The following is a 13,533-nucleotide window of genomic DNA, read 5'->3' as shown; positions in this document are numbered from 1 at the left end:
ATAATTAGCGTTGTTCATGCGCCTCACGTCGCGCGCATAATTGGCGAATTCGGCCAAAAGACCAATCCGACCGACCGACTGGCTCCTGAACTGGTCGTGGGACTTACGAAACAGGCTCCTAATTTATGCATTTCCGCTCGAGAAGCTTTCCCGCGGATAGTGGTGTAATCGCGTGGCCATTAATGGGAACCACCTAGAAAGGAACACTACACACACAGGACATTGTCGTTTCTATCACCTGCTACGCTGCCCGATACGATGCGGGACCGGTCGGTCGGTCGCTAATAAGCAGCGTGCCGGAAACATGTCCTTTACGTGTGTGTGTGTGTGTGCGATTTTTATGTCCTCCATTAGGGGAGGCAGAACACCCGGCGCGCAGCAAATGCTGGACAACAAATATCGTAATTGAATCCCGATGGCGCGCGGACTCCACATTCCGGTCCGGCGGCGGGGCTAATCCTTGGGCGGAGAAAAGCCCGCGATAGGGACAGGGAACACATGTTTATCGCCGGCGGCCCCCTGGAATCGACACAGCAGCCGGGCCTGCCGTCCGAAACGTCCGGCATCACCGAGGGCAAGGTTCGGCGGGAGGATTTTCCCGTCACGTTTTGGCACTCGCTGATCAATAATCGATAATCTTTGCGCTTTTATTAATGCTGAAGTGACGGCGCTTCTCGTGTATTTCTGGTCGCGGAGAATCGCCTCGATTTACGGCTCGCCATTTGGAGAGCCCCGTCCCGTGACTTTGTGTCCTTAGGGCCGCCCGGTCGTTCTTTGATTGAAATCACAGATTCTAAATCGTTCCGGCGACGGGCGGGCCCCCGAAGGCCAACAAAGGAATGGACCTTTGATTTCAATTGTTGTTTTTTTTGGGTACGGTAGACACCACCTTTCCGGATCCTTCCTGGAATAGTTGTTGCTGTGCTGCTGTGGGCTTTGTGGGCTTGCTTTCTTAGGGTAGCCCAAACACAGCACCACGGTTCAGTTGGAAAACTCCGTTTTCCGTTTGGGACCTCTATTCTAACAAAAAAGGAAGCCAAAAGCAAGATAAACCCCGGGGAAAACGGTCCAGTCTAGGGCAGCGGTTTTCGAAGGACTAGTACGAAAAAATTCTTATCGTGAGCCTTCCGGTGGTGCGGTGCGGTGCGCAATTTAGCTCCGTCCGGACCCCCTAAGTACGTGTTTCCGTGCTTCGTACTTCATTTTGCTTCTCTTTTCGGTCAGCCTTCGAGCGCGTGTGTCTGTGTGGTAGGCACCAAATCTCACCAAATAGCAATTAACGCCCAATGGGTGCTGCTGCTGCTGCTGCTGCTGGTATCCTTCCGCAGTGGTGTAGTGCCCACTTTATGTGTTCGGGTCCGGTCCGGGAGCGTCCGGAAACTAATGACGGACGGTTACAGTGAAGCATGAAGCATCCTTTTTTTGGTTCTCCTGCAAGAGGGCAGGCGAAATTAGGCACCACGCGCCGGGGGGCGAGCCAGTCCTTCTTTGTTGTTCCAGCTGGACGCCGGTGAAGTATTATGAGGCCGTGGTGTTCCGGCTCTGGTGTTCGGGTCGATGGTGAACATTTTCGCATTTTATTTATTCACACTTGCGATGCGTCAATGTGATGGAAAATGAATGTTTGCTTTCGTGCGGCCCGGGCGTCTAGGGGAAATGCTCTCTAACGGCGGGGAGAAAAGGATCCTGTTCCGGAGTGCCGAGAGTTACTTCGAGCGATCGTGTTTCGTTTACTGTATAATATTTTCCCATTATTTTTCCAATGTTACATTTTAACTCTATTTTGTAATTAGTTGCCCGGAAACAAGGAGGGTTAAGGAACCAAACACTAACACACCCATGCCATGCTATGCCTGCAAAACCCCCTCCGTTTTAATCTGATCTGACTAACCGCTTGCCTTCGGTGTATATGCGCGATATTCAACCCGTTCCGTGCGCCTTGTTCGTTTTCCGTTGGAATGCTGCCTGCTTTCCGTTGCTTCCGATGGAGCGAGAGAGATCCCTGTGGCCTTGGTCGGTGTGGTTGTTTTTCTTTTCTTCCTCCTATATCACCGCCTGATTTTGATTCCGTGTTCTCCGTGTGCCGCTCACAATACTAACAACTCTGTAGCGCAACCTCCTCACCATCATCATCCATCCATCCAATCGTGTTGTAATTGTAAAAACCACCATGGTGCGCAGGTAACAGACGGGGGCCGATAACGTGAGGACACCACGTGAGGTGCAGGCGTTGTCCAACATAAGCCCCCCAAACGCCTCTTGTGTCGCCCGCCCGGTGTGGTCCGGTTTCTCTAACCTCAGTTTTTAAGTCGGTCCCACCCGAAACCCCATTCTGCTGCGTCCTGCCTGCCTGCCTGCCTGCCTGCCTGCAACCCCGCGCAACCCCATTGCGTACTATTAACCAAACGAAGATCCGTTGTCCCGTCCCGTTCCGCGCGCGCAAGACTCGGCAAACTTGTAAAACATTGTCCATTCTTGTTTTTTCTTTCCTTCTTCTCGTTATAGATTGCATGGAACCACTTTTGGGTAAGTGATGGACCTCCTCCTGTGTGAGAGAGAGCGAGAGTGTGTGTGTGTCGGTGTGTGTGTCCTTAGCCGGAAAAGTTGCCACGGAAAAGTGTACACCGCCTCGGCACCGGCACCACCATCTCGTTCGAGAGAATGGACGAAGAGAAAACATGGCTTGGCGGCACGGGAAAACTTTGTGCCACACTCCACAATGTGTCTGTGAATCCGGCAAATCCTCTTGTTTTGCACGTCCTTCGCGCGTTTCTCGCTCGCTCGCATCCTGACGGCGGGGACCGAGATGATGGACGGGTTGGATTTTTCTTGCTTCATCGTTTCGGTGAAGAGTTCGGTCGAGAGCAAAGTATGTCATCCTCGGGCGGGCAGGCAGGCGGTCGGTCGAGAGAATGCAACCTTTAGGCCAACGATGGCGCACGTCACGATCAAAGAAAGTGAAATATGCTAATAGGCATGATGAAGATGGCCGCGCGCACTCTTTACCCGCGTCCTTTCTGTTCTTCGGAAGCCCCAGTTCGCTCTGGTTGTCGGGGAATGTTTGGGCATCGAGAGACCCGTGCCTGCCGTCCTGTCCTGGTGTCCTGGTGACATCGGCGGCATGCCGACGTTTTTCTGTTTCACTTCCGCGTGGCTGGAAAAAAGGTGTCATTTGTAAAAAGCATACCTTTTATGTTGCTGCGCTGCAGGATTTGTAGAAACTTTAGCGTGTGTCAGCTGCCAACTTGCCGAAATCGAGAGCTGCAGTCCCCTGTATCTAATGACAGCTCGCGACGGTGTTTGCTTTGATCACTGGCGGTGTGTCTAAGAGAGGTGATCCAAGCCGGCGCCGGCTGCGCGATTATTGGTTCGAGTGACTCTCCGCTTTAATGCCCCTTGCTGCAAGGGGCAAAAAAAGACCCTTCATGTGAGCGCCGGCCGACCGCTCGTATTCATCATCATTTTCTATCTTATGCCACAGATAATTGATCGTTTCATGTGCCCCGAGAACACCCCGAGAGGGATGTAGTGTGTGTGGCCCACATTGCAGCTTACTTCGATTAAATCGCGAACCAAGCGAACGCAGGCCGGTTTCCGGTTGGGGCAGGCCAAGAAGTGCACTACATGGTTTGAAAAGCTAGCACTCTAGCTGCTGCCAACCGTTCATGTCCATCGAGACATTCCGGCGCACATAAATCATCGCCATCATCGAGATCAAATCATGCCCAATTTTAATGAAACGCTAAAAGAATATTAAAAAAGTTGGTAGTTCCTAGACTTGGTGATTGCGTAGACCACCGAGTCTGGAATGGCTGTATCCCGCGACGTGTGGTGGCCCCGGACTCTTATCGCCCGCCCGATTGGTCGTCGATGAGTTCGTAACCCCCAAGGGCCGATGTTTCCATCGTTTCTGTGTTACCGTTTCGACTGACCACAACACAATCGGCGGGGCTGTTCTGTGAATGCTCCGTCGATGGCCATTTGCTGATTGTGCGAGGAGGATTGCTGCGTCGGAGATGCCGCGGCCTTTTTTCTCGCAATCGCGCATCGCATAAGTGCATCTCGAAGTGCAGCTGTGCATCTGTAGCACGGCACACGGTGCAAGCTGGTTTGCCGACATCAATCGATGTATTCATTCCATTAGTGCCCATTCATTAATGGTTGTGTTACATTTCCTAATAGCATCACTTATGTTGTGTTGCTTTCTTTCGTCAATTAACCCGGACCCCGGGCGTTCTGTTGCGAGTGTGTTCTATTTATTATTATGCTATTTCTGTATCTCTGGAGGTGATAACTAGAGTAACAACAACATCAAAAAAAGCAGCTCCAACGGTGGTCGCTGCCGATTGAACAGGAAGGAACGCTTGTGCGGTTAATACGTGGCAGTTATTAAACTTTGAAGCGGGTGACGACCAATTACCAGCAACAATCAACCGGACGGTGCTGGGCTATGTAAATGGGGTCACAACGAACGATTGAACTCCTCTCTCTCTCTCGTATATGTTGGTGGTGCAGAAGAACATTAACGGGGCAACTCTACGGAGTCGCCGTTACAAAATTCATTAACATCGTTGTGCCGCGCGGGATGAATGAATCATGGCCACGGTGGCAGAGTGTTTAGAAGCCTCCTTCGGCCGCCATCCCGCGGGGCTGTTGTTGGATGAGAAGTTTACTTTTCGGTTGCGGCCAGCTTCTTGTAGTCGTCGCGGTAGCTGAGGGCCGCGGCTAGCTCCGGCATCGCTGGGTACTGCTGGTTAAACACCAAAATCTGCAAATAACAAGAAGGGAGAATGAAAGGTTTTTGGTTCAGTTTTTGGGGGTCCTTATTGTGGCGCACGCTCACTCAGCAAATCTGCAGGGGCCGAAATTATGCTTCGCCGTGCAACACGACGCGAGTTTAGTGTGTAGTGTCAGCATAAATGTCAAGAGAGCGACCCGAGCCCGAGGATTCGACACTCTGTTCGACTTTACGATGGCCGTGTGGGAAATAAATCCGCCGCGATCCAGGATCCTTCCGAAAACACACGGCACGCCCGCGGCCGCGTATGTTGGTGTAATGAAATCATAATGTCCAAAAACTACATCACTTCGAACGCGAATTGTCAGCCAAAAATTGGACCACCAATCGGTCGGATGGGTCGGAGAAGTCCTCCGGAATCGGATTTAACGATCATGATGGAGGCGATCCGACACAAGAGGAGCCATCCAGTGACCGAGGACCTAATATCGAGGACCGTGTTTGTGTTTTGTAGACTTCGGGGCCCTCCGGGGCCGCGCACCGCACACACACGGGCCACAAGTTTGTTTATCGGGCTAAAACAAATAAATAAGCGCTGTCCCGATAAAAAGGATCGACGAATCGACCCCCACCGCGTGCGCTGTCTGTTTCACCGGCAGCGGCGGCGGCACGTCCGGTCCTGGCCATCCTTTGGCTCCCAGGTTCTGCGCGTGTGTGTGTGTTATTGATTTGCATGCGGGAGAGTGAAATTCCACCGCAGAGCGTGTTATTGCGTATGTCAATCGCATTCGCAATCGTATTGAGCAAATAAAAGACAGAAACCGGGTGCGCTTCACTTCGAATCCGGGTCCGGCAAGGAGTCGAATCCTTCGATGCGCGCGGAGAGGCCCCAACACTTACCAAAGCCCCCTCCATTACCGAAACATTAAATAAAGCCCAGCGAAACCTGAACCACGGGCCCGCGGGCCGGTTAGGAAGCCAATCTAATAAAAATTCCAAACTTGCCGAAGGGTGGTGGTGGCCCATCAAAACCGCGGCCCGGCGGCGATGGGCTATGAATATCTGCACGGCAAGGACGCGCGCACGTCCGGCCCATCGGCAGAGCGGGTAGATACGATTCAAAACGCGCCCCGTTGGGACCTCTTTTTGGGTTCGATTCGTCCGTCAGCCGACGGGGCCTCGTTTTACTTTATTGCGCCTAAATCGACGAAAAGATTACACTTTTCATTGTGTGCCGCACCGTGCAACCCGATTTGTGGCCAGCCCACCCTCGGCGGGGGAAAATTCGGGTCCGTTCCGGCCGTTCGGTGTGGTCGATATTTTGTTGACGTTTTATCGAGCCCATAATGGGCCCTTCTTTTCGGGTGTTCCGGCACAAGCAACCCAAAACGATTGATGAGCTTAGTGCGGAGAGTGACCGGAAGGCCGGGAGTAGGACCCGAGTCGAGGGCTCACCTTCGCTGTCGTTTCGCTGCTTTATGAGATTAAAAAGTATTAAACGCGCCCTCTTCACGCGGCGGATCCACGTGGAGCACTTAAAACCTCGGGACGAGGTTCCTTCGTTTTACGTAAAACTTTACAACTCCACCGGGGAGTGTGTTCCCCCAGGGAGGAAACCATTCAAAGCCGGGGATCGACCGGAGTGCACGGGGTGCAACTGTTTTCAATCCAATAAGCGACGCCTGATTATTGGGTAACAACGCGGCCCATCATCGGTGAGGCTTCTTCTTCGAGGGGACCGCCGCCGACGACTATCGGCCCAAGAACTGATGGAAGTTCCGCTTGAAATTGGATTATTATTTACTGTAGGCCAACCCTCGCCTCCGGGGAGGCCACCGGGGGGAAGCCGCCAACCCGACGGAGTAGTCAAGCCGTACAAAACGCGACCTAACAAACCGCAACCAACCAATCAGAGGGCCCAGGAACGGGTCGGTCGGGCTTGGGCTTAGGGAAATGATTCTTCGGTTTTTAAAGGCCCCCCGGGCGTCAGGACACGTCCGCCCATGATCATCCGTCGGTTGGAAAGTCGGTCCACCGACGAGGCGAAGGTTGTAAGCAAAAATTTAATTACCGGTGCATCGAAGCCCGGCCGACCTGTGTGGGGTGGATCACCGACAGACGGAAACAGAGAGAAGCCGACCAAGAACCGCTCGCTCAGGTGACGGTGGCTTCCATTAGCCGATTACGATGGGTGGAAGCGAGCACCGCCGACTAGAGTCCTAGTAGACAGGCGTTGCTGTGCGGTGCGAGCTGAGTAGTAGGCCTTGCCGTTGTAAGGCTTGCGTTGCGAGGGCTAAAAATAACGCTTCGCTGTGGCCCGAACTTGGTTGTCAACTTTATGTCGGCCACCACCGCCGTCAACAACGTTCCGCTCGGCTCGTTTTAGAACGGTTCCTTGGAAGGATACGCGCGCGCCAACCTTATCTGTGGGAGTGTCTGGCTTCGTTGGTTGCTGCGGTGTTGACAGCCTCGACGGTGTCAAACCAGCGACGTCAGGACCACCGGATGTCTGATCGAACCCGAAGGCCAATTAGTTGGCCCAAGGTGGGCTTGTGTTTTTGTGCGTACGCTTAAACGCTTCCCAAGCCCCCCCGCCGGAAGCCGGTGGTTGGTGTCCCCGCGCAGGATGTTAGCATATAGAATTACCGGGGCTTTTTCCCGATATCGGGTAACCGACTGGCGGCGGCGGCGGCAGAAGGTTATTCTTGGCATCAGCAAACTATAGGGATCCTTCCTTCCGATTGATTAATCGGATTGGTTTACACACACTGATTAAGCGCTGTACGATGGCTGGCCATCCGCTGGATATTATCATAAATGAAGTATCGACACCACCGGGTCACGTATCCGGGTTCTCCTAGGTGTTTTTGGGCTCGCGGATGGAGTTTCGGTCACCTTCGGCCTACGGCAGGTGAACGGCGCTGTAACAATATGCCTTCCTTGTTGTGCTGTAGACCCTATAAGAGTGGAATCAGTTCTCCATCGCCATCAGTAACATCGTTCCTCTAGGACGCGGGCTTTTGTCACACAGAAGCGCAGCTTCCATTAAAGTGACGACCCCACACACACGTCGGCTTACCACACTGCAGGAGAAGGGCCGTAGACGTGGTGGACTGGCGAAAGAACTGGTGCACTTACATTATGTGTGTGGCGTTCGCCTTCGTTCGCCTCAATCAATTTGATACGAACCATTACCCACAGGCACCGGCGGAAGGCCTTCTCTCCAGAACAGCGGCAGCAGGAACCGTGCGCCTGTTCTGTGACACGGCATCAGCGGCAGAGTCTTTCTCTCAAAAAAGGTCAACCATGGGCTAGGTTCAGTTCATGTGTCATTTTCAGAACTTGCCTGATGAAATATTTCATCCCAATCTGCGCCAAGTTCCGATGGGAGGTTTTATGTGTGTGAGTGGTGGTAAAAGGACGAAACAAAATCATCTCGAAGCAGCCAAAAGACGGTGGTGGCGGCGACGGTGAGACCTGTCAAATCTGAACAAGATCATTTGTAGCGGAATTGACTGCCGAAACGGAGTGAGAATTTCGGTCGAGGCGAGGCCACACTCTCCACATTCCTGGGGCTTGGGCATCTCTCTCGCTCGCCCAGTCTATTGTCGCCATTTTATTCTTCTTGAGCCTGAGCCTGTGTTCTCGAGTGTCTTTTCCCGCGCAAGGATGTGAGTCTCTCGTACGGCAAATGACGTCGTCGTCGCCTCAGTCGGTTGACGTTGTGCAAAACATCACCGGGACCGTGTGTGCTGAGGGAAGGGTGGTACACAAATGGAATTTCATCATGTCACCTCCTCACGCGCCCTTCTCTAATCCCAGGCCCCGGGGGGCGGTGTCCTGTGGCCTTCGGATCCTGTGTTGCCCGGTTAGCAGAGCAACTACAGCCGACAGCCGATAAAGGAGTCAAACTTGACGTCGGTCTTTCGTCGGCTGGGAACGAGACCGACGTGAGAAGCGCGGGAAAAGATCAATGTATGGCTGCTCCTCCCGGTGGTTCAATGGTATGTGTTCCTCTGCTCCCTTGGCCGAAGAATCCTCCCCGCCACACCGCACCCGTCGGAAGAAGAATTAAAAAGTTCCATCGTAAAGAACCTGCCGCCGGCCGGCCGAACCACATTTAGGAGAAGATGAGCAGCGAACGAGTTTTTGGCAGGGCGAACATCGGTGTGCCCTCTACAGCAGCAATCGCACACCTTTTGTCCCTGGCCTTGCCTTCCCCCGTCTGGTCTTGGGGTTCAGGCCACCGCCGCCGTCAGGAAGGTAGAACCATCATAAATCATGGCGAAGCAGGTTTTCAGGGCACACACCCGAGTGTGTGTGTGTGTTTGAGGATTTATCTGGTGAGGTCTTGGCGATTTCGGGAGGGGGTCACCACCACCACCACCATCGCCATCACCGGTTCACAAGGGGATAAATTTATACGAAATCATTTCTCAGTTTTAACGGCATAACCTTTTTACCACCGACCAGCAGCACAACATCCCTTCGTTCCCGACCCGCCCGTGAGCACGTGTTGGTGGGGTGGATTGACAGAATTGAATCCTTTCCGTGAAGCGCGAACTCTGTCGTCGTCGTCGATGCTGTTGAAGCAGCGCGCCGTCTGCACTGGTCAGGTTACAGCTCTCTCTCCCGTGGTCTTCTCTTGGCAGCGATTCAAAAAGCAATGCACTGTCACCATCGCTCATGGCGAGATTCCGTCGGATTCGGTGCCAGAGTTCTTCGCGCGCCCAGTTGTCGCTCCCGAGTAACGTAACTAAATGGTCGATTTGTGATCCCCAAACCAAACGCGACGGGTCGTTCTCTATATTTTCGCGCCATGGTTGGCAAGCGTTCTTCTGAGAGTCAGGACGACGGGCGAGGTGGTGAGATGGGGCTCCCTCCACCATCTCGCTATTTATACCTTTACAGAATCAATCGAGCGGTGGAAAATTCATTGAAATCGGAGGTCGGGTCGAACGAAGATTCTAAATTCGAACAACGCGTGTGTTGGCCACAAGGGCAACAGTTGTGCCAGTGTCGGTGTGTGTTTGTGTGGCACAGACCTGAAAAAATTGGCTTCGTCGCCACACGTTGAATAATTGGCAGCCATTACGAGGGATGATGCCAGCGAGAAGGGTCCTTTAAGGGGCCCACAGTACTGAACCCCCTTTATTTCTAACGCTCCGACAGCACAGCGCACCGATAAGATCCCCGAAGAACCGGTATCCGGAACCCCCCGGACTCGGGCTGGTGAAAAATCGATAAAGTTTGATCGATTTTATAACCGCAGGTTATCATCGTCGAACCGACCCGAAGGACGACCCGGCGCCGGTTCATAGTTTTCGTATTATGATTTTATTAACGGAGACCTCCACGCCGCGCGCGCGTGTGTGTGTTTAGTGGGCTACGTTTATGGCCATAACTTATTCAACATTTCTCCGGCCTTTCATTTGCCAATAGTTGGTGGACCCCCCTATCGCCTATTGTATTATGACGGTAGTAAAGTATGCAAAAATAATGACTGCGCCAGGTTTTATGTGCCGTCCGAGAGCCACCGAGGGTACCAGCGACTCGGATGCTCCGAAAGTCGAAAGGGGGGCCTCTTTTCACGAACTTCGCTCATCGCAATCACGCCCGGCAATGGCTCTCTGACAGACAGACAGACAACCAGCCACACTGCACACACTCCCTGTGTATCTATGCAGAATGCAATTATAAACATGTCAAACACTGGCTGCTGGCGAGTGAGCTCCTTCGCACACCGGTTCCAGAGCCACAGAGAGAAGGACCCGCACAACAAGAAAAGCAACATAAAATTGGATCACACCGTCCCCGACAGTGCGACAGCCAAAGTGGGGCCAAACTGCAGTTATCTCCTCGTAAACAGCCCGTGTCCTCCGGGCTGGGTTTCGCCGACACCTAATGGGGGGGTTCCACAAAGTTTGTGCGGCCGACCGAACCACCGATTGGCAGCGCACGGACCCGATCGGCGGGACGGATGTGATGTTACCTACTGAACTACAAATGTATATTGCATCGTCGCCGTTCGCTCACAGCCTCATTACAAGTGCCGAGTCCCGGGGGCCAATTTGAGTGCACCAACACAGGACCTCCACTAAAACGGCACTAAAATGCGGCAATTTATGCTGGGGAAGTCACAGACAGTCGTCTCGGGCATTCGGTCTCGGGCTCTAGACAGACTCTCGTTGCCCAAATAGCCAGTGCCAGTGCACCGAAGAAGTGCACCGGCGGCGACCGGGGGCTCATCAAGAAGGACACGAGTTTTTGCTCATTTGTTCAATGGTGTGCTGTTAACCGCGAAGTGCGGAGTTTGTGCGTCATTATGTCGCCATTTATCAGCGTCTTATTAATGGGCTTTCCGTTGCCGTGTTTTATTTCTTTAAAATGACCCAACTTTATAACGCTCCGTTAACTTCCAGGAGGACCTGTTTGTTGGGCTGCGTGGAGTATTTCCATCACTTTTGCCGTTGGAACGCTTCAAATAGCATTTACATCGCTGAACGCCGAAGCATTTAATCTGCATGCTGCTGCGTCCAAGGCGAGCTCTCGAGGAGACGAGCCTGGAGCCGGGATAGTGTGACGTTTGAGTAAATTCTCGGGCACACACGTCGCCGCCGCCTATGCCGACTTGCTAGAGAGCATGTCTAGTAGGCGGCGCGGCACGCGTTTGTTGTCAGATGGAGACGTCTCAGCCATCGTCAACAGGCACTGAAAATAAAGGATACGCCGCGCTCCGTAGCGTTATAGCGTTCCGTGCTCGGTTGGTGTTTCGCATATCCTCGAACCCAGAGCCGAGCCGAGCCGACAGCATAGAAAAGAAGTCCAATGTTGTGAACGAGAAGAACGAAGAAGGTTAAGAGCCCGGAGCCCAGTTTCCATCGTTTCTCCGTCTCTAATCTTAATCGGATGTCGGATAACCGACGGTCGAGGACAGAATTTGCGTGTGTGGACATGGTGCTGGGGTTCGTGCGGAGTGCCACTCACCCATAACTAGACACACACGCACGCACGCAGGCCACGTTATGCTTCGGTTTTCCGCACATTTAGATTGCCAGGGAAAGGGAAGTGGAACTGTGTAAACGAGGAACACAGTTTCGTTTGAATCCTTATGCCATTTGCTCGTACCCTTGCTCTTCATAAAAACCTTCACCCCCAACAAGATGGGCTTTAATTTTGTCTTCACCTTTTCGCTCACTCACGTCCTCATGGAAGGATTAATGTTGAGCGCCCCCTTTTCAGCAAGCAACGGTTACTGTGATGTGATTCATTGGAGCAGAATGAAAAGTATCACAAAAAAGATGGGAACGAAGTGACATCCCGTCGGTCGGTCGGCTTTGGGCCAGGCCTACTACGACTTTGAATTGATGTTTCCAGTCACGAACAACGGCGACGAACGGCCCCAGGATTAGGTAGAAGCCAGCCAGCTCGGGTTCGTCGGGCATCAAAGTATGGCGTAATATGCAATAATTAGGTGCGCACCGGTTGTTGGCGGCCAGGGCTTAACAAAACGGAACCTCATTCATTGCCTTTTGATCATCTCCTGGTGTCCTGTACGCATCGGCCAATTATCAGTAGATCCCCCCTGGTCCAGGTCCACTAATTGTTGTCGTGCTGAACGTACCTGAACAGGGGCCAGCTGACCAAGCTGTGTGCCAATGACGGGCACGTTAAGACCGGCTCTCATTTATCGATTGCCATTTTATGCGCTGCGCTTGGGGCTTTCTTCTTGAGATTTTCTAACGAGGCCACGGAAAGTTTCCCTTCACCTTCCTGGGGGCCATCTATCTGAGGCTATGAATAATTGCAGAAAAGATAAGCATTAAACGGCGGCTTGGCCGTAATCTCTCTCGCCCGTAATCGTCATCGTCATCGCGCTTAAAAGGACATCCTGTCCGCGTACACCGTCGCCCGTTGAGTTAATAATTGGAGTCGAATTTACGACCCGCGCTCCCGTGGAAGGACATCCGTCACGAGCGCGAAAGAGACAGAGATTGTGCTGTTTCATTATTCAATAGCGCGCGGGTGGTGTGCGTTGGATAAAAATGAGTTCCCGAGCCTCTCGTGGCGGCAAGGGATTAATCAACACCAATCTTTATGGGATGCGCGTAAATTATTCGCAGCATAAAAACGTGACCCGAGAGGGAAAGAGAGAGAGAGTGAATAAAATACACGTGGCTGGGCTGTAAATTACAATGTTGCGAATTGGGATTGCAGGACGAGCGAGAAATGAATAATTGGCATATGTGTGCTCCTTAATTATTTCTTCCCAGCGGATCCCCGGGCGGCGGCGTGGCCACTCATAACGGTTGCACAGTCGTGTTTCCGGTGAGTAATTTAAATTTAAAACTGAAACCAATTCCAGAACATTGGGGACAAAAAGCGCGGCCCATCCGCGGACGAAACGTGATAAGTGAAGCGGGCGTTGATTGAGCTAATGGCACATTCCAAAAGGATTACCGAGCTGCGCTTTTTTGTTTGGAAAGTGTGTGTGTGTTTGTGGAGATCCGCATAAATTATGCGCCCTGAAGTGACCCACTTGCGCTTTGGGGGGCCATCACAACACCCAGTCACAGGCGATTAAAGTTCCGTGCGACTTGAAATTAAGTTCGTTCCCTCCCGAAAATCGGTGGGAAAATGGAAATCAACACCTGGCGGCGTCCCCGGACACGAAGGGATGTGGCCGTCTGTACAAGGACCCCCCCGACACAATCGGGGTGGACCTTTTTCACGCACCATGAAATCAATAGAACACCGTCGGAGCACGCCACACACTTTCACTTACATTTGTTGAC

At 52.6% G+C, this 13,533-nt stretch overlaps 2 protein-coding genes across 2 annotated transcripts in view; one reads left to right on the top strand and one right to left on the bottom strand.

Moving 5' to 3' along the window:
- The window catches only part of LOC128274446 (RNA-binding protein Musashi homolog 1), a 62,270-nt gene that overhangs the window by 19,772 nt on the left and 28,965 nt on the right, over nucleotides 1-13,533 (top strand). Inside the window, exon 2 of the mRNA XM_053012656.1 lies at nucleotides 2,506-2,526. Within this exon, the coding sequence (XP_052868616.1) occupies nucleotides 2,506-2,526 (21 nt within the window). The remainder of the gene's footprint in view (nucleotides 1-2,505; nucleotides 2,527-13,533) is intronic.
- Nucleotides 4,670-13,533, bottom strand: part of LOC128274447 (uncharacterized) — a 38,813-nt gene continuing 29,949 nt past the window's right edge. Inside the window, exon 5 of the mRNA XM_053012657.1 lies at nucleotides 4,670-4,768. Within this exon, the coding sequence (XP_052868617.1) occupies nucleotides 4,670-4,768 (99 nt within the window). The remainder of the gene's footprint in view (nucleotides 4,769-13,533) is intronic.

Source organism: Anopheles cruzii, chromosome 3 (genome assembly GCF_943734635.1).
Source record: "Anopheles cruzii chromosome 3, idAnoCruzAS_RS32_06, whole genome shotgun sequence".
In the NCBI taxonomy this organism is placed as follows: Eukaryota; Metazoa; Arthropoda; class Insecta; order Diptera; family Culicidae; genus Anopheles; species Anopheles cruzii.
Note: the sequence above shows the minus strand (reverse complement) of the source record. Positions and strands in the feature narration are given on the sequence as shown.